The 27,457-nt window shown below is 43.1% G+C and overlaps 1 protein-coding gene across 11 annotated transcripts in view; it reads left to right on the forward strand.

Annotated features, from left to right (window-relative positions):
* Positions 1 to 4,590: 4,590 nt before the first annotated feature.
* Positions 4,591 to 27,457, forward strand: part of FEZ1 (fasciculation and elongation protein zeta 1) — a 43,039-nt gene continuing 20,172 nt past the window's right edge. Inside the window, exons 1-3 of one of the 11 annotated variants that reach the window (XM_086385511.1) lie at positions 4,591 to 4,784; positions 10,721 to 11,076; positions 19,284 to 19,383. In XM_086385511.1, the coding sequence (XP_086241637.1) occupies positions 10,766 to 11,076; positions 19,284 to 19,383 (411 nt within the window). In that variant the 5' untranslated portion in view covers positions 4,591 to 4,784; positions 10,721 to 10,765. Of the gene's footprint in view, positions 4,785 to 4,997; positions 5,152 to 5,242; positions 5,750 to 5,791; positions 6,229 to 9,395; positions 9,448 to 10,720; positions 11,081 to 17,864; positions 18,271 to 19,283; positions 19,384 to 27,457 lie in introns of those variants that run through there. The other 10 variants (XM_086385507.1, XM_086385515.1, XM_086385513.1 and 7 more) reach the window with 10 other exon arrangements.

Genomic DNA, 27,457 nt, shown 5'->3' on the forward strand with positions numbered 1-27,457 from the left:
TCTCATTCTTTGCCAACTAGCTCATGTATTTTTCTTTTTTCATCAGAAAACAGAAGTGACTGTTCTGGAGTTTATCATTGTTCTTGGGTGTGATTTATTGTCAATTTTTATAATGTTGCTTATTCTTTTTGAAAGTAATATACTCTTGTTCTTGGTGCACGTGCTTTGTGGTAGGGAGTAATTACTTGCTGACTGTATGGTTATGAATGGAATTTGAATCTTGGGGAATGTTCCATTTCCCTTGTGGAAACAAATTAGAGAGTTTAATTAACCCTGGAGCTTGAGGATGGAGATGAATATAGGCTCAAACTGAATGTTGCTGTTCAAGAACTACCAGTGATAGAAAAATCAAGTAATCTTACAATGTTAGCAGGTGTGATGATCTCATCTTTATTTGCTGGGCTGTGATAGACATAAGTTTTCAATGAAGATTTAGCTGCTCATTTCCAGAATGTCATGGAAAACTGGCTTCTTCGAGAAGGGTCCTTTTAAGGAAGGTCAAATACGATGAGCACAATACATATCGTGCTTTCACTGAATTTCTAAATTGAAAAAGCCATTTCTAGCCTTGAAAGCCATTTAAAAAAAAGGAATGGGCAGCCCTGTAAGATCAAGTTTCTCATCACGAGAGGCATCTAAGTAGAAGCTGTGTATAACATAATCTAGAAGGATATTGGTTTCTGCATCAGGTGAGTGATTAGACCAAATGACCTTTAGGTGCTCTATTTATGCTAAGATTCTTTGATTCCATCGAGTAAATTTGGAACTAAAATAAGTTCAGTTCAGGAACTAAAATAAGACCCTAGAAAGTTTTTGGTGAAATTTCAAGGGTGGTGGTTTACCCTGTATCGTCAACAATCAGTGGTTTTTACCTCTAACCCAGTCTTCATCTTTCATACTTAAAAGGTGTGTGTGTCTAGGCTTTAGTCCTGCTAATGCCCTCTGTAGGAAAAGCCGCACCATTCTAGCAGAATGTTTACTCCTGAAAGATTTACATCAAAGCTAGTGGTTTTCAGCTGGGGCAATTTTGTAATTTTTTTTTTTTTTTCAGCCCTGCAAATCCAGTCTGGAAACATTTTTGGTTGTTACAGCTAGGGGGTTGCTACTGGCATGTATTAGCCATGGATGCTGTTAAAACATCCTACAGCGCCCAGGACAGCCCCCAAGGACAACCACTCAACTCAAAATACAACAGTGCCAGGTTTGAGACTCTTGGTCCAAGTTAGGTGACCTTTTGGGCGACCCCCTGCTCTGTTCTCCACTATCACATAGCAATCGTGTGTGTGTGTGTGTGTGTGTGTGTGTGTGTGTGTGTTCAGTCTCTCAGTCATGTCCGAGTCCCTGACCCCATGGACTATAGCCTACCAGGCTCCCCTGCACATGGAACCCTCCAGGCAAGAATGCTGGAGTGGGGTACCACTTCCTACTCTGATAGCAATTATAGAGCTTTGCTTAAAACACTTTTTAACTTCTTTAAAACACATATACCTTTGTCCATTGGGAGTGTCATATTTTAGAAACTTTTAAAGCTCTAGGATGGAGAAGAAAATGGCAACCCACTCCAGTATTCTTGCCTGGGAAATCCCATGGACAGAGATGCCTGGTGGGTTACAGTCCATGGGGCCGCAGAGTCAGACGCGACTGAATGGCTAAGCACACACTGGGTATTGTATATCCTAGGGCAAAATTCCTCTCCATTTCTGGACCTGTGAAACTGATCTGCTTCCAAAATACGATGGTAAGACAAAGGATTGACTTTCCCATTCAGAAAGGGAGAAAATGAAAGAAGAAAAGAGATTACTAGTGTAAAGCTAGTTCAAAACCCAGCAGGGCAAGTTCCATGAGGTTTCAAGGACTGAGAATCATCCTCTGAGGCTCGAAGCTCCATCCTCTTGGCCCTGCCTTCAGAGTCATTCTTTCTGTTTCTCGAAGGATAACGTTCACCTCTATCAGCCTGTTTCTTAAACATGAAATTTCAGAAGTCTTAACAGTTTATCTTTACTGTGTTCCATCTCTGTGCCTTTCAGTTCAGGCTGGCAGTGTTTCTGCTGGTATAACATTCTCAGAAACGTTACATGCAATTTGATGCTTCGGAGCGAAGGGTGTCCAGGCCATCATCCTCACTGCATTTTAACATCAGCAGCAAGTAGAAATCAGGCCACATCCTCCACACTTTAAACATCTCCTCAGCTAAACATCCAAGTTCATTGCTTACAAATCTACTCACCACTCAACTCAAAAGACATTCCAGCCAAGCTTTCTGCCACTTTCTAACCAGGCTGCCTTTTGTCCAGTGTCTAATAACGTGTTCCTCATTTCCATCTGAGACCATAATTACGAGAAGCACTTTAACATTCATATTTTTAGCAACATTCTGCTTATGACAATACAGGTACACTCTATGATGATAGAAGCTTTCTCTACAATTCATCTTTTTTTTTTTTCTAAGCATTTGCCAGAATTGCCCTTTAACCCATATTTCTACCAACAATGTCTTCAAGGCAACCTAGGCTTTTTCCGTCATGTGTCTCAAAGTTCTTCTAGTTTCTATCTTTTTCCCAATTCCAAAGCCATTTCCACATTAAATTCTTTTTTTTTAAGCTGCACTGTGCAGCATGTGGGGTATTAGTTCCCCATCAGTGATGGAACCCATCCCCCATGCTTCAGAAACTCAGAGTCTTCACCACTGGGCCACCAGGGACAGTGTGTGTTAGCCTCTCAGTTGTGTCCGACTCTTTGCAAGCCCATAGACTGTAACCCTCTAGGCTCCTCCGTCCATGGGATTCTCCAGGCAAGAATACTGGAGTGGGTTGCCATGACCTCCTCCAGGGGCTCTTCCCAACCAAGGGATTGAACCCAGGTCTCCTGCACTGCAGGCAGATTCTTTACCATCTGAGCTACCATGGAAGCCCGGATCACCAAGGAAGTCCTAAATATATGTTACAGGAGCACTCCACCACCAAAGTCTGTGTTATTTCCCTAGCATTGCTGTAACAAATTACACAAACTGATGGCTTAAAACAGGAGAAATTTACAGTCTCACGGTGCCGGAGACTAGAAGTCCAAAATCAAGGTGTCAGCAGGGCCATGCACCCTCTGAAAGTTCTGGGAAAGAATGGTTCCCTTCCTCTTCTTGGCTTCCTGTGGCTCCTGGCATTCTTTGGTGTCCCTTGACTGGTAGTTGTATCACTCCAATCTCTGCCTCCATCATCACGTAGCTTCTTTCCTATTTCTCTGTGTCCTTTCTTCTTATGAGGATATCATTCACTGCATTTCAGTTCAGTTTAGTTGCTCAGTCGTGTCTGACTCTTTGCGACCCCATGAACTGCAGCACGCCAGGCCTCCCTGTCCATCACCAACTCCCGGAGCCTACCCAAACTCATGTCCATTGAGTTGGTGATGCCATCCAACCGTCTCATCCTCTGTTGTCCCTTTCTTCTCCTGCCCTCAATTTTTCCCAGCAGGGTCTTTTCAAATGAGTCAGCTCTTTGCATCTGGTGGCCAAAGTATTGGAGTTTCAGCTTCAATATCAGTCCTTCCAATGAACACCCAGGACTGATCTCCTTTAGGATGGACTGGTTGTATCCCCTTGCATTTAGGACCACCCTAATCCACTATAGCCTTTTTTTAACTAACTATATCTGCAAAGATTCTGTGTCCAAAAAGGTCACATTCTGAGGTTCTAGGTGGATATAGATTTGGGGAAAGACATCTTTTAACCACTACTGGTTCCAAGTAGCAGAGTGTGGAAATTGACAGACTAAATTCGCACCTCTTGACGACAGGCCTGAATTTTTACCTCCCCAGTGTCTAGCACAGGTCATAGAACAATGTATTTTTTTTTTAGAACAATATTTTTAAAATGTTGCCTGAAAAGTGTACCCCTATGTTCAACAGCTGAAAGGCAGAAACAACCCAGGTGTCCAGAGATGAAAGAATGGATGGGTCTAACTCTTTCATGACCCCATAGATTGTAGCCCAGGAGGCCCCTCCCTTCATGGGATTCTCTAGCCAAGAATACAGGAGTGGGTTGCCATTTCCTCCTCCAGGGGATCTCCCCAACCCAGGGATGGAACCCCCGTCTCCTGCCTGAGTATTTTACATTGGCAGCTGGATTCTTTACCACTTGAGCCACCTGGGAAGTTTGTTTTATGTACATTCAGTGGAATATCACTCAGCCTTAAATGGAAATAGAATGCTTCCACATGCTATAACACGGATATACCTTGATAGCCTTATGCTAAGGAAAATAAGACAGACACAAAAGGACAAATGATTCCACTGACAAGAGGTACTTAGAATAGCCAAATTCATTGAGACAGAAAGTAAAATGGTGGTTACCAGGGGCTGCAGAGGACTGAGGAGTTAATGTTTAACTGGTACCGAGTTTCTGTGTGGGACCCATGAAAAAGTCCTGCAGATGGATAGTGGAAATGTTTGCAGCTTTCTTGGCCTGAAGCCAGCCCCTACCCTGCATCTTTGGGTGCTAAAAGCGTTTATTACTTTTGAAACCTCGAGTGGGTTGTAGGCATGCCTCCGCTTGCTCACGCCAGTCCCCAGCAGAATAAAACGGGGAGTCCAGAAAGTCCAGGGAGGTCTTTGAGTGTGACTGCGGGCATCCGCCTGCTCACCCCGCCCATCCATTCGGCCATCCGCCTACGCTTTCATGGTGAAGCTACAGTGCCCGGCCCTCCCAGTGAGAAACCCACACTGGGAGTTACTGCAAGTTCGCATCTTGAGCTTCTGAATATTCATAAGCAAAGCAGAAAGGCCAGCGCTGAAGGGTAAGGGGAGGAAAGAGAAATAGTAGTCATAAATATACATAAAGGCAAGCCACATGCACCAAGGAAAGCAAGGAATGTTAACGAGAAGATGACGTCCGGGTCCTGAGCGTGCCCGCTGTGCGGGTGCCCGGCGCGCGCCACCCTACCCCTCCCCGGAGCCCGGGCACGAGCGCGGGGAGGGGGCAGAGGGGGCGGAGTGGAGGAGGGGAGCCTAGAGCCGGGCGCCGGCGGAGCTGCGAAGGGAGCGCTCTCTGGCTCGCCGCTGCCGCTGCCGCTGCCGCTGCGCTCCGGCCGCTCGCCGCGGCCCTTGGATGGGGGTGTCCAGCTGAGCCCCGCGATCCGCCTGCCTCTGCCAGGACCCGCACAGGTGCCGTCGCGGGGGGCGACCTTTAGTCCGGACCGACCCACTGCCGTGGGTGGGGGGTGGACCGGGTTGTTGAAGGAGGCCCCGCGCGACTTGGGATGCTCCTGTGGGCAGGGCTGGGGGCACCGAGTCTCTGCACCCCATCCTGTCCCATCCTGGAATCGCAAAGGGAGAGTACGAGGGCCATCGCCCTCCTGCCCAGCCCTTCGCGGGAGAGCACGGTGGGCTGCCGTGCCCGGGGCCGTGGGATTCGGGAAGACCCGCATTTTGAGCATCCTCAGAGCCGCGGCCCGCCAGCCAGGGGCGCCCGCGCGTGTGTGTGTGTGTGGCTGGAGGCTGCCTGGTTTGGGGCTGGGGGAGGCAGGGGACGCTGCCGGGTGGTGCTGGAGCAGTGGGTCAGTACCTCCTCCCAGGACTGTCATCTGTTCCGGCTCCCTTACACGCCCCAGCATCTTTCATGCCTGTAAGAACCTGGCCCTCAGCCCGCCCGCGCCCCTCCCTGGGATGCCGAGCCTTTCCCCAGGACCGTGCATTCCTGCAGTGTCAGAACCACTGGCAGCTGCCGCAGACGCTGGCGGAGCGATTGTTTTACTACGAACAGGTCGGAGAAAGGACGAGTGTGATGCTGGTGGGGGCGCACTGCACTCCTGTGGGCCCAGGGCCTCTGGGGGCTGGGGGCGCATCCGACAGAGCCCCCCAGGGGCCTATCAACGCCCTCTCTTCTCCTGTCTTGCCCGTCCCTTCCCTCCTCGCCGCGACACCACCTCCTGACCCCCCATTCGTCCCCCGCGTCCGGGTCTGGTTGGGCCGAAAGGGCCGTGGCCGTGGAGTATGTGTGCGGCCTGTGCGGGGTGAGCCCGGCTTTCTCGGAGCACCAGGCTTTGTGCTGCTTGGAGGGGCCTTTCTTTACCCCGGCAGCCTGGGGGAGGGGATGTGGGAAGAGGGTGGATGGAGCAGCAGGAGGGAGAAGGGGGGAGCAGAACTACAAAGAGGCTGCTGACTTCTATGCGGTGAAATACTCTCTGTCGAAAGGTGCGGCTTGGCACTGGTTTTTGCTGAGCAGCAGTGGGGAAACCGAAGGTGGGTCAGTGGACCATCAGCTTCGGGGACGGTTTGGAGGGCGGTGGGCACATAGGATCATTTGATCTCTGGGGCAAGTAGTGGGAAGAAGGGGAGCTGGAGTGGGGCCTGTGTGGAGATGCAGAGGCCCGGCAGGGGGAGGCATGGTGAATTCTTTGCTGCTCAGCTCAGCAGAGCAGGCACTGGGAAACCGGTACCCGCAGCCTGAGCTGCGGCGACCGTGTATCATTGTGCTGCACGAGAGGCTTGTTTCCTACTGGGTCTCTCTTAAGCTCCCCGCGGTCCTTTCTTTTCCAAATTACACCATCTCTTGGGAGCCTAAATAAACGGAATAGGACATAAGCAAACTGTAGTCCTGCACTCTCGTTCTATGATAAAGAGAAAAAGACTAGACCACCCTCCTATGAGTCCTTTTTTTCTGCCATTCTTCATTTTTATGTTTCTTCAAGTTGATTTTGGAAGTACAGAGGAGGAGGATAAATGCTCAATTGAATTCACCCCAGCTTTAAGGGAAGGAAGCTTCTGAAATGAGCTGTGACTGAAGACAGGCATGAGCTTGCCAAGATACAAGAGTAGGACATCTTATTTGGGGGCAGAGGCACTCCACTAAGAGAGAAGAGGAAAAGGAGGAGAGAAGGGGCACCGTTTAAGAAGGATGGCCAGCCCCAATTCAGGGAGCCCTTCTTGAAGCTGAGGTGGGCCAGATGCTTGCCTCTCACCTCCTCTGCCACAGCCTGGGCTCTTTCTACAAAATCTGGGCTCAGTTTGGGTGTCAAGTGCTTTCAATTTTAGCTTCATCCGCAGCTGGTCAATCATGCAGACCTTCTTGGCGCTTGGGGAGCAAATGAGTTGATGAAAAGAAATCAGGCTATATTGAGAGTTTTCCAGTGATCATGTTTCTGAACTCCAGAGTGAGTGGTGATATCCATTTCTTTTTTTATAATCTTCTAGGTGAATCCATTTTCTCTAGAGCCTGTGCTGAGGACAGGTGCTTTTAGAACAATCTTGCTTGTTGCTATCACTCAAAACTCAATTGTAGTCTTAGATTCTGATTGGATTGCCCTCTTGTTACTGGTTGATGGGATAGATTCTGTTGTTTGCAATCAGCATCCTCCTTGGTATACCTTCTCGTGCCAGCTCCCTTGTCCCCTCCAGGAAGAGTACAGATTTAAAGAAAGTGTGAATATTTGGAATACAAGCTGGTTAGCTTTCATGTCTTGCTGAAATGGAACCAGTGATCTGAGAAGCTTTGACCACATGAATTGAAAATAGCAGGAGTGCCTTAGTAAAAAGCATGATAACATTCATTCAGCGATAGTTCTCTCTTTTGATAAGCATTCTGAAGCATCACACAGGGAATATCTTGGCAAGGGTAGTTTTTATTTTACTTGAAGCACTGTCACCTCACATTTTCATGTAACTATCTTTGCTTTCCTAATATTGTTGACATTTTTGGACACTTCATGTATTCCATACATTGTGCTTAACACTTCAAAGATTGTCTCATTTATTGCACAAAGCAACCTCCAATATAAGTACTATTGTAAACCCCATTTTACAGATGAGGAAATGAAGTCAAAGAGGTTTATAATTTGCCCAGAGTCTCAAAGCTGGGAAGTGATAGGACCAGGATGGGAACCTGGGGCTCTTTCAACACAAATCTCTCGTCTGTAAACCTTTCCCTAATTTCTGTCACACTGAGTGATCTTTTCTAAACTCACTCTTTTGGCACTCAGGGATTCCTAATCTTTTTTGTGCGATGAGCCACTTTAGCAATGTAGAGGAGCGCTTTGGGATCTTTCTCAGAATATGATTTTATCTCTCTTCTTTTTTTTTTTTTGGCCACATTGAGGAGCATGTGGAATCTTAGTGCCCCAACCAGGGATCAAACCTGTGCCCCCCGTAGTGGAAACTCACCGTCTTAACCACTGGACCATGAGAGAATTCCCTGAAATATGCTTTTAAATGCAAAAAATGAAGTGTGGTATATTCAAAGAACCCTCAGGAGTCTGTTGACCATAGGCGAGGAACCTCTGACTGGCAACTAGTTGTGTATTACTTAATAGTTGGGGTGTCCGATATGGTAGCCACTAGCCATACGTGGCTGTTGGACACTTGCAATTTGACTGGTCCAAATGGAGACACAGTGTGAATGTAAAATACACAGTATATTTTGAAGACTTAGTATGAAAAAATAGTGTCAAATGTCTCATTAATATTTAAAAATTTGGATTAGATATTTAAATGGTAATATTTTGGATATATTGGATTGAACTATAATATTCAAATATACAGTTAAATTATTAATTATGTTAATATCTTATTAAAAGTGACTTCCAAAAGTATTAGCTCTATACCAACACTTTCTTTTTAACAGTTGAGGAAATCAAGACCCACAGTACTTCTTACTCAGTCAGACATTGGCAGGTCTGTTGACTCTTGACCCTGTGTTCTTTCTAAGCTGTCATACTGCTTTTGTATCTTTTTGTATTTTGAGGTCTTAATCACGTTGCCTTTGCAAACCATAAATACTCAGAATGTGTTTTGTTGAGATGTGGTGGTAACTGACTCAATCCCAGTAAAATCCCAGGAAGAACTGTCCAGGTCCTCACCTGGCATGCCATCTGCCCTGCTTATGTAGAATTTTAGTTTTAAAGGTAGGGGTGGAGGATGTTTTTGCTCTCTGTTTGCTTCTCCTTGGGTAGTGGTTCCAATTTAAGCATCTGACTGGATCCGTCACCACACAGATAAGAGATGGAAGTTTGGTTGCCTTGCTGTGTTCCAGGGAAGGAAACGGAGTAGGTAGAGAAGGGCATGATAGACAATAAGCTTGTGCAGCCTGCAGTGGAAAATGAAAACTCTGTGAGGGGGACGGAAGATCATTTGTCAGTGAGCACACATTGATTGATTGCCTTGCCGCAGGCCGTGTGTGCTAGAAACCGGGGAGGGTATCCAGAGGATGTTCATGTCCTCGAGGAATTTAAATTAAAATTGGGGAAGGGCTTGGTTGTATACATACGGATAGATAAATCACAGCTGAAGGCCCGGAGCTATTGGGAAATCAAGGGAGGCCTGAATGTACAGCCTTCTGGGGTGCAGTGCCCCAGGTGGCTGTGGAGTCTGGCTTTGGAGGACACGGGTAGTTGGGTCTCTCTCTTACAGGTCACTAATCCACTCTTCTAGTTCCAGACGTAAGCTGTGTGTCTGGAGAAAACTCAGGTACTTGTATGAAAGTCTGTATTAGTGCTCTATTAGTCCACCGTTTATTGATGAGAGTAGTACCACCCAGGTCCATGAAGCCCTGTCCAAAACCCCTGGGGCCAGGCATGTTTCAGAATTGAGATGATCTCAGGTTTTGGAATGCAGTAATAGAGTGCATATTCTGCATATCATCCCTTGGGGGCTGGGGCTGGGCAGCCATCTCTATAATTTAAAAAAAAAATTAAAATTTCTGCAGCAAAACACACTAAATGGGATACATTAAAACCATAAACAGCTCTGTAAGCATGTAGATCAGGTTTAGTTGCCACATGAGTTTAGGTCATGGCAGGTTTTGCCACCAAATAAGTAATGGAAAACTTCCAGGTTATTTATTTGTTTTGGCTGTGCTGTACTACGTGTGGAATCTTAGTTCCCTGACCAGGAATCAGACCCGTTCCCCCTGCGTTGGAAGTGTGGAGTCTCAACTACTGGGCCACCAGGGAAGTTCCTTTTCAATATTTATTAAAATTAAAAAAAATTGCTTATTTGGCTGTGCCGGGTCTTAGTTGCAGCACGCAGACTCTTAGTTTTGGCATGTGGGATCTAGTTCCCTGACCAGGGATCAAACCACGGCCTCCTGCCTTGGGAGTGCATGCAGTCTTAGCCGCTGGACCAGCAGGGAACGTCCCACAAACCTCCAGTTTTGAGAGCACATGGTTAAGGATGTAGACCTATGTTAATCATCACCATCATAATACAAAGAACATAAATGGAACAACATCGATGTTTATTATCTCCCAGGCACTGTTCTAGGCACTTACCTGTGTTTACTCCTTTAACCTTTAGGACAGCCCTTTGAGGTAGGTCCTGCTATTATTTCTGTCTTAAGGAGAATAAAAGAGGAGTAGAGAGAAGTTAAATTACTGCTACGATTACAGCTGGGCAGGAGCTGAGGCGTGAGCAGATGCACACCTAGGCAGGCTGGTCTAGGTGGGCTGCATCCTTAACCTTTGTTAAAGTTAGGCTTTGTTTCTGGGGGCAGGGAATGGAAAGCAGGTGTGTCTCCAAAATGCATGCTTATTAAGTTAGCATTATTCACACTGATAATGACATTCGCACTCGTTAAGGGTATAATAGTGAGGAAGCACAGACAATGGAGCCAGTAAAGCAGGATCTTTGTTTTTAGGGGCTGAGAGTAATGAGTGATTATGTAATAAGTGATTGTGGCTCCTCAACAGAGCTGGCATAAAAGCCCAGTCCAAACTCACATTACCGTGTCTATTTCTTCCAGATAAACGAATCCTGAACGTTGCAGTTTTCTGATTGCTGTGCAAGGATGGAGGCCCCACTGGTGAGTTTGGATGAAGAATTTGAGGACCTTCGGCCCTGCTGCTCGGAAGACCCTGAGGAGAAGCCCCGGTGTTTCTATGGCTCGTCTCCCCACCATCTCGAGGACCCCTCCCTATCTGAGCTGGAGAATTTTTCTTCTGAAATCATCAGCTTCAAGTCCATGGAGGACCTGGTGAATGAATTTGATGAGAAGCTCAACGTCTGCTTTCGGAACTACAACGCCAAGACCGAGAACCTAGCTCCTGTGAAGAACCAGTTCCAGATTCAAGAGGAGGAGGAGACCCTGCAGGATGAGGAGTAAGGCGTCTCAGTTGTTCTCTGTTGTCTCAGATTAGAGCCCTGGGGTCTGGGGCTCCCTGACATAGAACGAGTTTCTGTCCGTGGGTTTATGGCATATTACTTATATTTTTGTATCAGTGAGACCGCACCCTGGTAACTGCTCACCTTGTTCCCTTATATCCCTTTACAGTCACCTTTAGAGTTTTCTTAAGTTGAAACCACAAAGGAATAAAGTATTTTTAGGAAAGAGATTTCCTTAGATACAAAATCAAAATTCAGGAGCATGGGAAATTTGGGGGTCTGTCTATTTTCAGCTTTCTTTATATCATAATAATCCATCCAGATATTAGAGATAAGGGCAAGAAAAAAAATGAACTAAGAGGAACTATGTTGTTGAAACAATTTGCTTTACAAAACACCAGAACTGTGAAAATCTCCAAGTTGTTTACACCCCCTCAGGACTGGAAAGATAATCTGCAAAAGTTAAGTACAAATAAGAAAGCATGAACATTGAACCAAGAGACTGGGGAATTACCCTGGACAAAGTAAAGATGATAAGCAGGTGAAGTGGCTTTTGAGTATTCCCTGTGTCACTTAATAGTCACATTCCAGGGTCTTAACCGGAGAAGGCAATGGCACCCCACTCCAGTACTCTAGCCTGGAAAATCCCATGGACGGAGGAGCCTGGTGGGCTGCAGTCCATGGGGTCGCTAAGAGTTGGACACGACTGAGCGACCTCACTTTCACTTTTCACTTTCGTGCACTGGAGAAGGAAATGGCAACCCACTCCAGTGTTCTTGCCTGGAGAATCCCAGGGGTGGGGGAGCCTGGTGGGCTGCCGTCTATGGAGTCACACAGAGTTGGACACGACTGAAGTGACTTAGCAGGGTGTTAACAGAAGTCAGGAACAGAGATTTGAGAAAAGTGCTGTTCAAGAAGGGACTAGAAAGAGAAGAGGGTGTTTGTTGTATGAATTAAAGAAGGTGTTTGGGATATTTAGTAAAAATAGGCATAAATTCCCCATAGGGATAAATATGCATCAACTATTCTTTAGGGATCACACAGGAAATGTCGAGTAGTTGGTAGTGGAAGTTTCAGCCAAAAGAGCAACTGCACTTTGGGTTTCTCTTTTTTATGTACTTGGGGGGAAAAGTTGCCCATAAGTAAGTGGGGGAAGAAGACCCCTTCTACAGCAGGGGTCCCCATCCTACAGGCTGTGGACTGGTACCTCTTGTCAGGTCAGCGGTGGCATTAGATTGGAGATAAAGTACACAGTAAATGAAATGCGTTTGTCATCCCCAAACCATCCTCCCTACTCTCGGTCTGTGGAGAAATTGTCTTGTACAAAATTGGTCCCTGGTGCCAAAAAGACTGGGAACCTCTGCACTACAAGATTGAACCTGATTATATTTAGCAGATAGTTGCTTATTGGAAAACTACTGAGATTGTATCTCTGTGAATATTAGGGCTGTCTGTCTGCCTTACTAGCTATTCTGTCTCCAGTATCTGACACAGTGCGTGGTATGTAGTAAGTGATCAAATCATGTTTTTTGAGTGAATATTGAATGACCTGGATGAGCAATAATAGCTAGCCTCATAGGTACATGTAATGCATTTCCTTTTCTTTTTAATTAATGCTAGCCTGAAGGTACGATCACAAAGGACATTTCACTCTGGTGACCAATACTGTGACTGTGGGCTTCGTGTTTCAATTCAATTTTAAGTTTCAAACTGATTTTTTAGATTCGGAGCCTGTTACAATTTGCTCAACTCCTCGAGGTCATAAAAGAATGGTTCTGGGGCTTTATTATAATACAGAGCTTTTTTGACCATAGTTCACTGCAGTGCGCGATGGACTAGAAACACTATGAACTGCCATTTTTACACTCTCACTCCCTGTGTGACCTTGGGCTCATCGCTTAAGTCTAGTTGACTGTGATGGTGCTCATCTTTGGAACCTTGGAGCTCAGTTTCGATGCAGCAGGGCTAAAGACTGGCTAAGAACCTCATTTCTCACCTCACCCAGGCTGTGCTCTGAAAATTCCTTTGCTTCCAATAGATCATGTCTCCTTGTCTAAACCCCCCTCTGCCTCATTAAGGACAGAGGTTCAACAACCAGGTTCTTACCCTTTTCTAGCACATTAGCAGAGGCCACTCAGTGTGAATTACCATCACATGGGATTATTGGCCTTATCCTGATTTCTCTGACTTGCCTCCTTCATTGACTGCTCAGCTAAATGACTGAAAGCTGAATAATTCTTTAGAGGTAAAATATGATGTGGGGATAGTGTGGTGGGAAGAATCTGGGGAGAGAAATTGAAATACTGTGCTCTCTGGGCATTCAGCGTGTGTTTCATACATATCTAAAGCTTTACTGCTTAAAAATTTGAATCAAAAAAAAAAAAGAAAAGAAAAAATTTGAATCAAATTATACAGTTTGTTACACCCATCCAGCTACTTCAACTGTAATATTATGATGGGGTAAAAGAAAAAGATAATTTAATATCCAACCTGGTTAATAGTCTCCTAAGCCCAGCCTTCTTGTTCTAATAAACTTGGTAGGATTTGGTAGTTAGAGGTTTCATCTGCCAATGAATTGCAAGTCTTTTGGATGGGTTAGAACTACATAATGGAAGCTTCAAACAAAAACAATGAAATTCTTAGCCAAAGTAATCTCCTGAGTGAGTGAGTGAGTGAAGTCGCTCAGTGGTGTCCAACTCTTTGCGACCCCATGGAATGTAGCCCACCAGGCTCCTCCTGAAAGATAGCACAAATCAGAAAGCAGGGGGAGTGATTCCCTTTGAAGTTTTGGTTTTTTTTCTTTTCTTGTTCTTAGCCCTGCCATGTGGCAGGTGGGATTTTATTTCCTCGACTAAGAATCAAAACTGGACCACCTGCATTGGATGCACAGAGTCTTAACCACTGGATGGGCAGGGAAATCCCAAAGTTTTCATTTGTAACTATTTGGCTCAAAGAGAATTGGCTGAGATATCAACTTATCTCTGCCTTGTCAGGGCATGGAAGTCATTAAAAGAGAGTCAATCTGTATGAAAATATATTTTCACTTTTTTAAATTTAGAAAATACTCCAGAATCTCTTCTCTGCATATGTAGACTCACCCTTTCTTTGTCATAAGAGATCCAACCTGGAGGCCTACCGAGTGGGAATGGTCAGCCTTCACCCCACTTCCTACTTTTCTGGGTTTCCCTGTCTGTCCTCTTACAAGGCCCCTAGTGACAGAGGGGCCAAATATATGAGAACACTGAGTTTCCTGTTCCTCCAATAGAATTACTGAGTTAAAAGTGAAGTGAAAGTGAAGTCGCTCAGTCGTGTCCGACTCTTGCGACCCCATGGACTGTAGCCTATCAGGCCCCTCCATCCATGGGATTTTCCAGGCAAGAGTGCTGGAGTGGATTGCCATTTCCTTTTCCAGGGGATCTTCCTGATCCAAGAATCGAATCCGGGTCTCCCGCATTGCAGGCAGATGCTTTACCGTCTGAGCCACCAGGGGGTCATGTTAAAAATCAAGTTCCCATGATAAGTAAACAGATTGTAGTCAGCCATGCTTTAACTTGAAGACAAGTAAATCCTAAATAATCAGATAGGGAAAGTCGACAGATAGCTGTGGTTTTTAGGAAAGTTAGTTCTCTTCTCAGAGGTTCTGTTTCCCCATGTGGAAGGCAGACATAGTGTGGATTCTTTTGAAGCATTTGAAAGAATCTAAAAAGTTGTTCAAGGTCATTGGTGTGTTAATAATTCGTAATTCATAAGCATTAACAGCAAAAGTGTACTCATGTTAACACACATCTAAGTGTGGATATTGGCCTGGCTTGAAACCGATAAAACAATGGATGAAGGCAGTACAGCCTAAGAGATGTTACCAAGCTGGAATTCTAATGAGCACCTTACCCTGTCTACCATCGGGTCAGGAATATGTATATGGGTGTGTGTATGTGCAGCAGGATTGATGTAGCCTTGATGGCTATGTTGCCAGTTTCAGACCCAGATTTTAGTGTGCACGTCTTGTCCAACTTCCCTTGTGGCTCAGCTGGTAAAGAATCCGTCTGCAGTGAGAGAGACCTAGGTTCAATCTCTGGGTTGGGAAGATCCCCTGGAGTCAGAAAAGGCTACCCACTCCAGTATTCTGGCCTGGAGAATTCCATGGACTGTATAGTCCATGGGGTTGCAAACAGCTGGACACGACTGAGTGACCTTCACTTTCACTTGTCCAATAAATTCTATTCGCTTTGCTCATCCTCTGCTAGCATCTTTTTCCAGTCCCTAGCCCTCCACGGTAAAAGACAGTTTTGTCATTTCTACAGGTATATGTGTGTGCTCAGTCATTAAGTTCTGTCCTACTCTTTTGCCACCCCATGGACTGTAGCCCTCCAGGCTTCTCTGTCCATGGCATTCCCAGGCAAGAATACTGGAGCAGGTTACCATTTCCTTTTCCAGGGAATCTTCCCTACCCAGGGATCGAACCCAAGTCTCCTGCAACCATGTAAGCCCAAGATATAAAATATGCACTTGAAAAGGCATTTCTATTATTATAGGGACTGAGGAAAGGTGGCATAGTGGTAAAGAGCCTGTCTGCCAATTCAGGAGACATAAGAGAGTCGAATTCAATCCCTGGGTCAGGAAGATCCCCTGTAGTAGGAAATGGCAATCCACTTCCGTATTCTTGCTTGGAGAATTCCAAGACATGGGAGCCTGATAGGCTACAGTCCATGGGTTGCAAAGAGTCGGACACGACTGAAGCAACTGAGCATGCATGAGGGAACAAACTGGATTTCAGGTGTCATGACAGCATAATAACGAGAATTGCGGGAACTTGTTTAATCTGAGTTTTTTTGATGAAAGATAATAGTGGATAGCTTTCAAAGTCTCCTTTCCCTAAGATAAGAGTAAATAGGAGGATTCCTCTCAGGAAGTGGAATTTTACAGTCCACCCAGGGTACTTCTGACAGGGAATACATCTCTTCCCAAGGATCCTGCTTAGGATAGGATGGACAACCTCTCTGGGGACAAAAGTCTAACCCATTCTCTCTCTCCAGAAAGCTTTGTGTTTTCCCCTCCCAGGCCTCTCTTGGTTCCCGGGGCTGCGTGCCTGCCAGTGTGCCTGCCTTTGCCTTCCATTGAACCTTCCCTGGGCTGGAGATCTAAAGAGAAAGCAGGCGTGTACCCCTGCTGACCTTGCCAGTTCTCCTTTCACAGATTGATGAAAGCACCATGTCCAGAATAATGCAGTTATAGACCTTTCACACAGAGGCGGCTGCTGCCCTGCTGTTCTTGGTTGTGATTTTTAACTTGGCATATGTTCTGATGCTCACGAGAATCATAAAATTTATAAAGAATTGGAATAGTCAAGTGGGTAGGAATATAGGCTGTAATAACTGTATTGCCTGGGTTCATATCCTACCTCTGTTATTACTGTGTGAATTTTGATTAATTAACTTCTCTGTGTTTCAGTGTTTTTTTCCTCTGCATCTGCTTTACAGTGTTACTGTGAGGAATGAGTGAATTGATCCACATAGAGAGTTTAGGATAGTACCTGGCTTGTGTTTAGTAATTGCTCAGTAAGGTTGGCTGCTATGGTAATTATTGTTAAACAAGCACTGAATGAATATGGGAAGGCGTGCAAATGATGACAATGAGTCATTCTATTAAAGGTTGCTTATAACCTCAAAGGATAAAAAATATGTCTGTGAGAAAGGAAGGAGAAAACTTGAAAGAGAACAAGGATGCCTTGAAATCCCAAGGAGATAAAGGTTTAGGGAATTGTCACTAAAAATCTAGAACTAGAAGATGAAATCCAGGGTCTGTTAGTGAAGGCTCAGATGAGAAAAGTTGCTGCCCTAAATGATTTTAGAGCATCTTCATGTGTCACTTTAAAGATGTAAACAGTTTCAAGGTCATTGGAAAGTGTGTAGTCCCCCATTCAAGGTCCCAGCTTCCACCCTATCTAGGAGAGGCACAGAAGGCTCCTGCCTGTTTTGGGCTTTGCTGAAACAGTTTTCCAGGCACTTGCTGCAGGGTCAGACTTCAAGGTCAGTGCCTGCATGCATGCCGTTCATTCTGAGTGTAACGCCGTGACGCTCGGAGGGTTTGTCTGTTGATCTTCCTGGTGGGTGTGGTGCTGGGACGTTTGTCTTGAAGGCAGCAAATCGTGTTTGCTCCTTGGCGTTCGAGTGCTAACAAGACTTGGATTTAGAATTAGGCTGGATTACTGACGCTCTAATAGTGCTTGATGGAGGCTGGATTGTCACCCGTGTTTAAGATGTAGACGCTCAGTCCTGCTGAATGAATGTCTAATGAACACTTGATGAGCTCTGTGCAAGTGCTTCCTTATAATTGTAGGGGAAAAAATGAATCGGTGGAGAGCCAAAGCAGTGCCATTAAGTTGTGTTTTCCTGATTGCTTTTGTTTCATCACCAAATTGTGTGCATTGTACACTAGGAAAATCTCCCTGTTTATATACTTGTATATTATACATTCCATATTTTATATATGTTAAGAACACTCCCCTCCCTCATTTTATGTATCTGATTTCAAGTGTCTGTGCTCTGACATATATATATATATATATATACACACACACACACACACACACACACATCTACTTGTTTATATATCTATATATCTGCTATATATATATATAATGTACACTTATCTTTTCAGCATCGTAAACCATACTTTGTCATGTTTTGATTTGGTCCATTTGTGTACATATTTGCTTGTTTTTAAATGGCTATTTCCTTATATTTGTATAGCTAAATAAAATATCCCTTCTTGCACTTGTTTCACAGGTATCAGTCCTGTTTGATGTGCACAGGCATCTGCAGGAGATTGCATCGAGCCCTCATTATTTCATTACTTCATATTAACTCAAGTGCTGCTGACTTCCATGGAGAGTGTTGTTTTAGGAGCTTGGTTTAATGATTTACATGAACTCTTGCTGTTAACTGATTTATTTATTTTCCTGTGTGTGAAAGTTTGTGACTTCAGGATTTTCCCCAATCCCCTTCCCACTTTTTTCCCCAAGAAAACCTTTCTGAAATTGTGAGTTAAACAAAAAGAATTGTAGAATATCCTTTTTTATAATGTACCTATCAGAAAAATTTTTAAAAAATATAATAAAGGGGACCCCATCTCCCCCCACTAAAAACTAACTGAGTAGGCACTGGTGTGTTTCATATTCCTTTCATATATTTTCCTTAGAGTCTCTGTGGTGGAGACAGGGCACCTTAAACTCTGCATTCCTAGAGGACAGGGTTGTGCCACGCTGGGATCCCCAGAACATTTTGGGTAATAAGAAGCTTAATAACATTGGCATCATCCCTTTACCTCCATTAGGGGTCAAGGAGTTAATTCCTGACTGGATTGTAGGCATCTGAAACTGAAATACAGTTAACCCTTGAACAACAAGGGGGATTAGGGGTACTTACCCCTTACGAAGTGCATTTTTCTGCTATTTATGCCTCAGAAACAAAGGAACTGATAAATGACAAGGGCAGGAAGCTGAAATAGTTTGAAGAGAATCAGGACTCAAACCCTAGTTCTTTTGATTCCACATATTGTGATCTCTAAACTAACACAAACTTTCCCCCGTACTTTTTAGTTAATATAAAGATCTGTGAAATGAAAATATTGGTACTACAATATTCCTTGGAAAAATATCCACATGTAAGTGGATGCTCACAGTTTAAACTCGTGTTGTTCAAGGGTCAGCTGTATCAATAAACCAGACGATGACCTTGTTCTTAATGAGATTCAGCCAGAAAATCTGCCCAGATCAGTCTGTCTCTCTCTTCCTTCCTCTTCCTCTCATTCTTCTCTGCCCATAAGAAAGGAAACATGGACATTTCTTAGATTCATGGGACAGGAGCCATTTGGTTGAGGGGCAGATTTAGTTCTGGAGTAGTTTCTTTATTGCCAGTGGTGTTTTAATTGTAGACGCTACCATTGGTATCTCAATGATGAGAAATTCCTCCTTTTTTTTTTTTTGGCCCTGAAGTTCCTGGCTAGGGTCCATTCCCTTGGCTCCTTCTCTCCTGGTAGTGCCTGAAATTCAGTTTTTAAGCTGCTTCACTCCTACATGCTGGAAGGCAGATGATCTCAGCCTGGCACGCACAGAAGCCTCTCTCCTCCCCCGGCCTAGCTCTTCCTTCCTCCAGGCGGGGCCAGGCCACAGATGTGCGCTAATGAGAGCTTCTCTTTGTTTCCAGGGTTTGGGATGCTCTGACAGACAATTACATCCCTTCACTCTCAGAAGACTGGAGGGACCCAAACATGGAGGCTCTAAACGGCAACAACTCTGACACCGAGGTACCTCTGGGGCCCCTAACGTAACAGGGCTTGAGGAGCTGTGGATTCCAGTTTAAAAAAAATTAAAAAAAAAAAGCACCCAGTAACTCAGCAGTCTTCCCCATTATGTAACGAAGCTCAACATCATTGCTGGGAAGGCAGGGATTGTGGAGGAAGTGAAAAGTAAGATGAAGGAGGGCATCCAGGGTATATGAGGTGAATGGAATGATTGTAAAATAGTGTAAATGCAGGTCACTTCTGTTGCTCATCTCTGTCCTCAATGTGCAGAATTAGGTGATCTGAAGTAAGACAGGAGGGTGAGTATCACAGGCTTCTTTTGTGTTCAAACAATGATGGTTAAAAAAAAAAATCAGGGTTTACCATCTAAAATGAACAGTTCAGTCCCATCAAAAAACAGTATTGACAACATGCATGGCTGAATTCCTTTGCTGTCCACCTGAGGCTATCACAACATTATTAATTGGCTATACTCCTATATGGCGCAGAGGTTAAAGCGTCTGCCTGTAATGTGGGAGACCTGGGTTCAATCCCTGGGTTAGGGAGATCCCCTGGAGAAGGAAATGGCAACCCACTCTAGTATTCTTGCCTGGAGAATCCCATGGACGGAGGAGCTTGGTGGGCTACAGTCCACGGTTCGCAAAGAGTCGGACACGACTGAGTGACTTCACTTTTACTTTCATACTCCAATATAAAATAAAAAGTTGAAAAAAGCAGTATTGACAGGCTTGTGACAAGCTCAGGGCCTGGCTAATGGCCACGGTTGGGGCCCAGATAATAAAGAGGTCGTCATGCAATAGAGAGCAATTCTTTTTTTTTTTTTTTTTCCATATAATTTTTGTTGGCATATAATCGCTTTACAATGTTGTGTTAGTTTCTGCTGTACAGCAGAATGAATCAACTACATGTATATATATCCCTTCCCTCTTGGGCCTCCCTCTAACCCTCTAGGAGGAATTCTTTATGAAACTCAACCAACCAGGCATGCACATGACTGGACCTGAGTCACAGTCTGTGGTTACTGACACCAAAGAAGAAGGTAGCCTACTGGCTTCTGAAAAAAGCAGAAAAGGGAATACTTGTTTTGAGTTGATTTGCATAGGTTACAGGAGCTCCAAAATGTCCCTCCTAGCTGAATATACGTGTAGAAAAGTGTTACTAAATCATATAATGGCTCTGTCCTTGCTCAAAGCCTCATTCTACTCTGCTTAGTTTTCTAGTTTTAGCTGCAAAGCAGATCTGACAATTCCCTATCAAGAAGTGCTGTCACGATTCTGTGGGCTCGGCAAACGAGGGAGGGAGGTGGATCTGATCTTTCTAGGTGCTCCAGGATTGAGTCCAGGGAAGGGCAAGAACCAGATTTCCCTTACCAGGCGATATTTCTGTAGACCATTGCCCAAAATATCACAGCAGAGAGATCAGCAATCAGTTGATTTGTTGAAAGCTGGCTCTATATAGCCTTTCTAACTCTTCTAATGATTAGCTATTCAAAATACCCAGAACCTTGAGGCTTCATTTACTGGGCAAAATAGACTTTGAATCTCAGAGATTTGCTACAATCCTACTTAGCATGGATATAGGATGTCTCAGGTGCTGTTTTGAACTCCTGAGTGCTTTTTTTCCTCTTGCAGTGCTTATATGGATAGTGTTGAGTCCTTACCCAAAATGCAAAGGAGAAGATAAGCAGTAATAGAGTAAACCTCATCACTGAGATGAAATCAGGCCTGTCGTGTGCAAAAGGCAGATTTTGCTTTATTATCTCCTTTGTCACCTTTCTAACTCATTTTGTGGATTTAGCCAAAAAATATATAAGATAACCTCCCCTTCGAAAGGACTCTAATTTATCCTCACTTGCAGATTTCCCTTAAAAGGGTTAATATTTCAGGGGAAACTGAGTGACCCTGGGAAAGATGATCTTGATCTCCTCATAGAGTTTTCTCTATCTAACCCACGGAAAAGGACGGGGTAGCAATAATGGATGGATTAAGGCTGTTTTATTTCAGCCTCCTTTATTATCTGTGTTCATTACAGCAGAAGCCCTTTTCACTGACCTCAGTTTAAATCACTTGCTATGTTACCCATGCTCTGTATTCCTTCTGTAAAACATGGTGACCAAACACCCTTGGCATGCAGTGTCCCCACGGCTGGTCGGCCTCTCTCTCTGCCAAGTCCTCTTCTCTCTACTTCTGCTTAGTTCATTGCCAAGGATCAGTTATATTTGCTTTCAAACCTGTTCATGCTTGTCCTTGTGACTATAACCAATTTAATGAAATAGAAGCTGTAGGGTTATGACTGCAAAGAGGGTCATTTTTGCTTTTATAAAATTAAAGTAACACATGTAAGTAATTTTAAAAGTCAAATCATGCTTTTAAAATAATAGGAGACAACAAAAAATACACACAGCAGCCCCTGACTTACCTTTCCCTGTTCCACAGAGGCAGCCACATCTGCTGTTTTTAGTTATTTTTTGGTCAGGCATCTACAGTTTCCTAAATAACACTTTTATATTGCTATTTCTTTGATTATTTAAAAAAGCAATTTTGTTTGTTATCTATTATGGAAGAGAAGATTTAATTCTTTTGCATCACCTCAAATACTCCCATTTGGCCTTCCCTCTTGTCACCAATTTATCGTTAAATCAATCTTATGTATAGATACTGGGCTTCCTGATGGTTCAAATGGTAAAGAATCTGTGTCCAATGCGAGAGTGCTGGGCTTGATCCCTGGGTCAGGAAGATCCCCTGGAGAAGGGAGCAGCTACCCACTCCAGTATTCTTGCCTGGAGAATCCCATGGACAGGGGAACCTGGTGGGCTACAGTCCGTGGGGTCAGAAAGAGTCGGACAGGACTGAGCGAGACGGGAAGAGGATATGTAAATACAAGTATAACTGAGTAAATACTCTTTGTTGCTGAATCATGGAGTTTTTAAAAAAAAATACTTCCTGTCTTAACTCGGAGTGAAAAATTGCCTTGGTTTTCATTTGCTTAGTTTCCTGTACATCTATCATCAGTTCAACTCCAAATTCTGAGTGAACTCTAAATCTCATATATATATTTTTAAAATCAGATAATCTTTTAATTTTTAAAATTAATTTAAAAAAATCAAAATTAGTACCCTCTATCTTTCTTCTCTAAACAAATATGGTTGTATTCCAGATCTAGTGCACAGCTCTTGTCTTGGGAATTCTTCTTGCCTCTCTCTCCTGTCCTGATTGCCATATTTTTATCTTTCTGGGTGTATTCTCTTGTTCTAGTGAAAATAAATTCAGTATATTCTTAAGAAAGGGTGGAAGGAATGTATTTGTTAGAATAGATGAGCGTGTTTTTATTTTCCTGTCATACATGTGACTGAGAATTTGACTTGATAGAGTTATTTTAGGTTGCAAAGGAATATTTACTTAAAATTGCATAGTACCCTTCTCTTATCTTGCAGCTTTCAGTCACTATTGAGAAACCCCAAATCCATTCTGATTCTTTGTCTTTTATATGTGACTCTCTTTTGGTTCTCTTTAGAAGCTTTGAGGATATTCTCTTTTTCCTTTCTCATTTCTTTTACAGTAATGTGCCTTAGAGTGAGCTGTATTTTTTTCATCCATCCTGCTTTATACTCCGTGGCCCCTTTCAACATGGAAGCTCATGACTTTAACTTGTGGGATGCTTTCTTGTTATTTCTCTGAAGACAAACTGTTTGTTTTCTGCCTCTATTGAGATGATTATATGGTTTTCTCCTTTCTTATGTCAATGTGATGAATTACATGAATTGATTTTCAAATGTAAAATCAACCTTGCACTCTTGAGATTAAACTCACAGCTTTACTGAAGAATAATTGGCATGCAGTGAACGGCACATGTTGAACTGCGCAGTTTGCTAGGTTTTGACTTATGTTTCTTATGTTTATGTCTGTGAGACCATCACCACAAGATATTAAGCAAGATAGGAAGCATGTCTACATATCCATCGCTCTTCCTTCCACCCCCTATCTTCAGGCGACCTGATTCTGTCACTGTAGATCAGTTTGCATTTTTTAGAATTTTGTATAAATAGAATCATGAAGCATGCACTCTTTTTGTCTTTTTTTAAAAATTCAGTATAATTATCTAGATATTCATTCATTTAATTGCATGTATCTACATTCATTCCTTTCTATTGCTGAGTAGTATTCCATTATATGGATATACCATTATTTTCCTATTCATTCACCTGTTAATGGACATTTGGGTTGTTTCCAGCCTTTGAATATTGCAAATAAAGCTATTATGAACATTCCGGTGTAAGTCTTTTTGTGGACATATGTCTCTGTTTTTCTTGGATAAAATTCTATGAGGGAAATGATTGGGTCATATTGTAAGTGTATGTTTCACTTTTTAAGGAACTGCCAAACGGTGTTCCAGTTTAGAACTCAAATTACCCCACCAACCCTTGGCATGCACAGCCTTTTTGATTTTAGTCATTTGAGTGGGTATAGAGCAGCATCTTATTTTGATTTTAATTTGCATTTCCCTGATAATATATGATGTTGAGCATCCTTTCATGTATATCCTCTTTGGTGAAGTGCCTGTTTAAATCTTTTGCCCGTTTTCTTAGTGGGCTGTTTGTGTTATTATGGAGATGTTCGAGTTCCTCATGTTAAAAGATAAAATGAAGCATATTAAATCTTTGACAGTTTATTTGAGCAAAAATCTGTTGAAATCTGACAGTGCCAAACCCAAAGTGGTTAAGAGTGCTCCGCCCACAGAAGTCAGAGGAAGGACTTTAACAGAGAAGAGGTGGAAGCAAAGGAAGGAAATAAGTTGATTGGTTCTAGTTTGAGTGGTTGTATTATTTGGGAAAATCTGATTGGCTGTTTGTGAGTGGTTGTCCTTTGGTTTGATTCCTAACTTTGAGGCATTGGGGGTTTTGGTTTTGCTTTGCTTAGGAACCTCCTGAAGCATTGAAGTCACCTTAGCCTAATGGTCTCTTTGTTTAATTAATTTAACACGTACATTCTAGATACAGATCCTTTGTTTGTTGTATGTTTTGTGAATATTTTTTTCCTGTCTAAGAAAGTTAGAACTTTCTTAACATTATCTTTTGAAGAGAAAATGTTCTTTTAAATGAGACAAAATCCAATTTATTCAGTTTTAAAACAGCTTGTACTTCTCATGTAGTATTTAAGAAATTGCCAAGCCCAACATCACTAAGATTTTTTCCTTTCTCCTAGAAGTTGTGTAGTTTTAGCTTTTATATGATTTATGATCCATTTCAAGTTAGTTTCTGTATACGGTGTTAGGCTAGGTCAGGGTTCATTTTTTGTGCATGGGTATGGCTATCTAGTTGTTTCAATACAATTCATTGGAATATTATCTTTTTCATATTTGATTGTCTTGGCATCTTTGTTGAAAATCAGTTGACCTAAATGTGCGGACCTATTTCTGAATTCTCGATCATGCGTCTATCTGAGTGCCAATACTCTACTGTCTTTGTTACTGTAGCTTTATGGTAACGTCTTGACAGAAAGCATATGTCTTTCCACTTTGTTCTGTTTTTTCAAAGTTGCTTTGGCTATTTTAGGTCCTTTGCATTTCCATATAAATTTTGGAATCACCTGATAAATTTGTACAAACAAACTTGCCAGAAGTTCAACTGTGATCGTGTTAAGTCTATGGAACAATTTATGTGTATAGATCAATTCTTTATGTTAATGTGATGAGTTACTGCACTGGGTCTCCATTGCTGCGTGCGTGGGCTTTGTCTAGCTGTGAAGAGCAGGGGCTACCCTTCGTTGTGGTGTGCAGGCTTCTTAGTGCAGTGGCTTCTCTTGTTGTAAAGCACAGGCTGTAGGTGCTCAGGCTCAGGAGCTGCAGTGCGTGGATGTAGTTGCTCCATGGTATGTGGCATTCTCCTGGACCAGGGATCAAACCCGTGTCGCCTGCACTGGCAGGCAGACTCTTATCCACTGTGCCACCAGAGAAGTCCCTTGTTAACATTTTATTAAGGATTTTTGCTTCTATGTTCATAGGACTCTTTTAGTTTTCTTCTCTTGTAATGTCATAAAATGAGTTAGAAATTTTTATTCTATTTTCTGAAAAAGTTTCTGTTATGCTGGTATTATCTCTTCCTTAAATGTTTGATTGACTACACCAGTGAAACCATCCTTCTCTGTGAAAGTTGTTTTTTTTTTCTGTGAAAGTTTTTGATTACCGATTTAATTTCTTTAATAGATATAAGGCTATTCAGATTTTCCATTTCTTGCTGATTTTCTTTAATTTTGGTAAATTGTGTTTTTCAAGGAATTTATTCATTTAATCTAAGTCATTGAATGTACTGATCACAAAGTTGTTTCTGATATTCTCTTATTCTTTCAATGTTAATAAGAGCTAGAGTGATGGTCCCTTTCTTATTACAGATACTGTTGATTTGTGTTTTCTCTCTCCTTCTGTCCCTTCCCCTCACCCCCACTGCATCAGTTTATTTATGAGTTTATCACTTTTATTAATTTTCCCAGGGAACCACTTCTGTTTTTTTTTCCTTTGCTGTTTTTTCATTTTCTGGTTTGTTTATTTCTTCCCTTACCTTTACTGTACCCTTCTTTGTGCTTAAACTAGGGTTTTACTTCACCGTTCGTTTCTTTAAGCTTCTAAGATGGGAGCCTGTGGCTTCCTTGGTGGCTCAGCAGTAGAGAATCTGCCTGCCAATGCAAGAGACTTGGGTTTGACTTCTAAGTCAGGAAAATACCTTGAGAAGGAAATGGCAACCCACTCCAGTGTTCTTGCCTGGGAAATTCCGTGAGCAGAGGAGCCTGGCGGATTACAATCCATGGGGTCACAAAGAGTCGGACACGACTTACTGACTAAAAGCAGCAACAAAGGTGGGAGCTTAGATCCTATTTCAAACTTAGAAAAAATGATTTTGTTCCATTTGGGCTACAAAGTACCACAGACTGGATGGCTTATGAACAATAGAAATTTACTTCTCACTGTTAGGGAGGCTGGATATCCACAATCAGGGTGCCAGAACGGTTGGTTCTGTTAAAGGGCCTCTTCCAGCTTGAAGACTGCCAACTTCTGGCTGTGTCCTCACAGGACACATTGTGCAAGGGAGCTCTGGGAGCCTCTTTGATAGGAATGCAGACCCATTCACGAGGGTCCCACCCTCCTCCGCACCTCCCCAAGGCCCTACTTCCTAATGCCATCACACTGGGGGCTAGGATTTCAACATACGTGTTGGGAGGACACAAACATTCAGACCATAGTCATAACACAGCATCTTAAAACAGGAAAGTTTTAAGCATTGCCTCAACTGAATCCGCAGTTTTAATATGGTGTGTTTTCATTATCATTCAGTTCAGAATATTTTACACTTTTCTCTTGTGCTTTCTTCTTTGTCCCATGGGTTACTTAGAAAAATGTTTATAGGTATCATTTTGTCATTGATTTCTAATTTAGTCAGAGAACAAAATCTGTACAAATAAATCTTTTAAAATATACTGAGACTGATGTATGACCAAGCGTATGTTGTATCTTGGTGAATGTACAGTGTGCCATTGAGAAGAATGCTTATTTTGCAATCGGTTGTGATGTTTGTACAGGTCAACTGGATTAAGGTGGTTTATAGTGCTGTTGGACTGTCCTATATCCTGATTTTTTTGTCTCTTTGTTTTATCAGTCATCAAGAAAGAAGTGTTAAAATCTCCAATTATTAATATTAAATCATGGATTTGTCTGTTTCTTTAGTTCTGTTAGTTTTTGTTGTACATATTTTGAAGATCTGTTATTAATTACACACACTTTTATTATTGTTGTATATTCCTGATTGACCCTTTTATCATTATGATATTTCTTTTAATTTTATTTATTTACCTATTTTTGGCTGTGCTGGGTCTTCATTGCTGTGCGGGGTTTTCTTTAGCTGCAGATAGCAGGGGCTATTCTCTGTATGTGGCGCGTGGGCTTCTCACTGCAGTGGCTTCTCCTGTTACAGAGCATGGGCTCTAGAGCATAGGATCAATAGTTGTGGCGCACTGATTCAGTTGCTCTGCGGTGTGTGGGATCCTCCTGGACCAAGGATCGAACCTTCCTGTGTCTCCTGCATTGGCAG

Source organism: Bos grunniens, chromosome 29 (assembly GCF_055505025.1).
Source record: "Bos grunniens cultivar Pamir isolate PY7600 chromosome 29, Bosgru_T2T1.0, whole genome shotgun sequence".
NCBI lineage: Eukaryota > Metazoa > Chordata > Mammalia > Artiodactyla > Bovidae > Bos > Bos grunniens.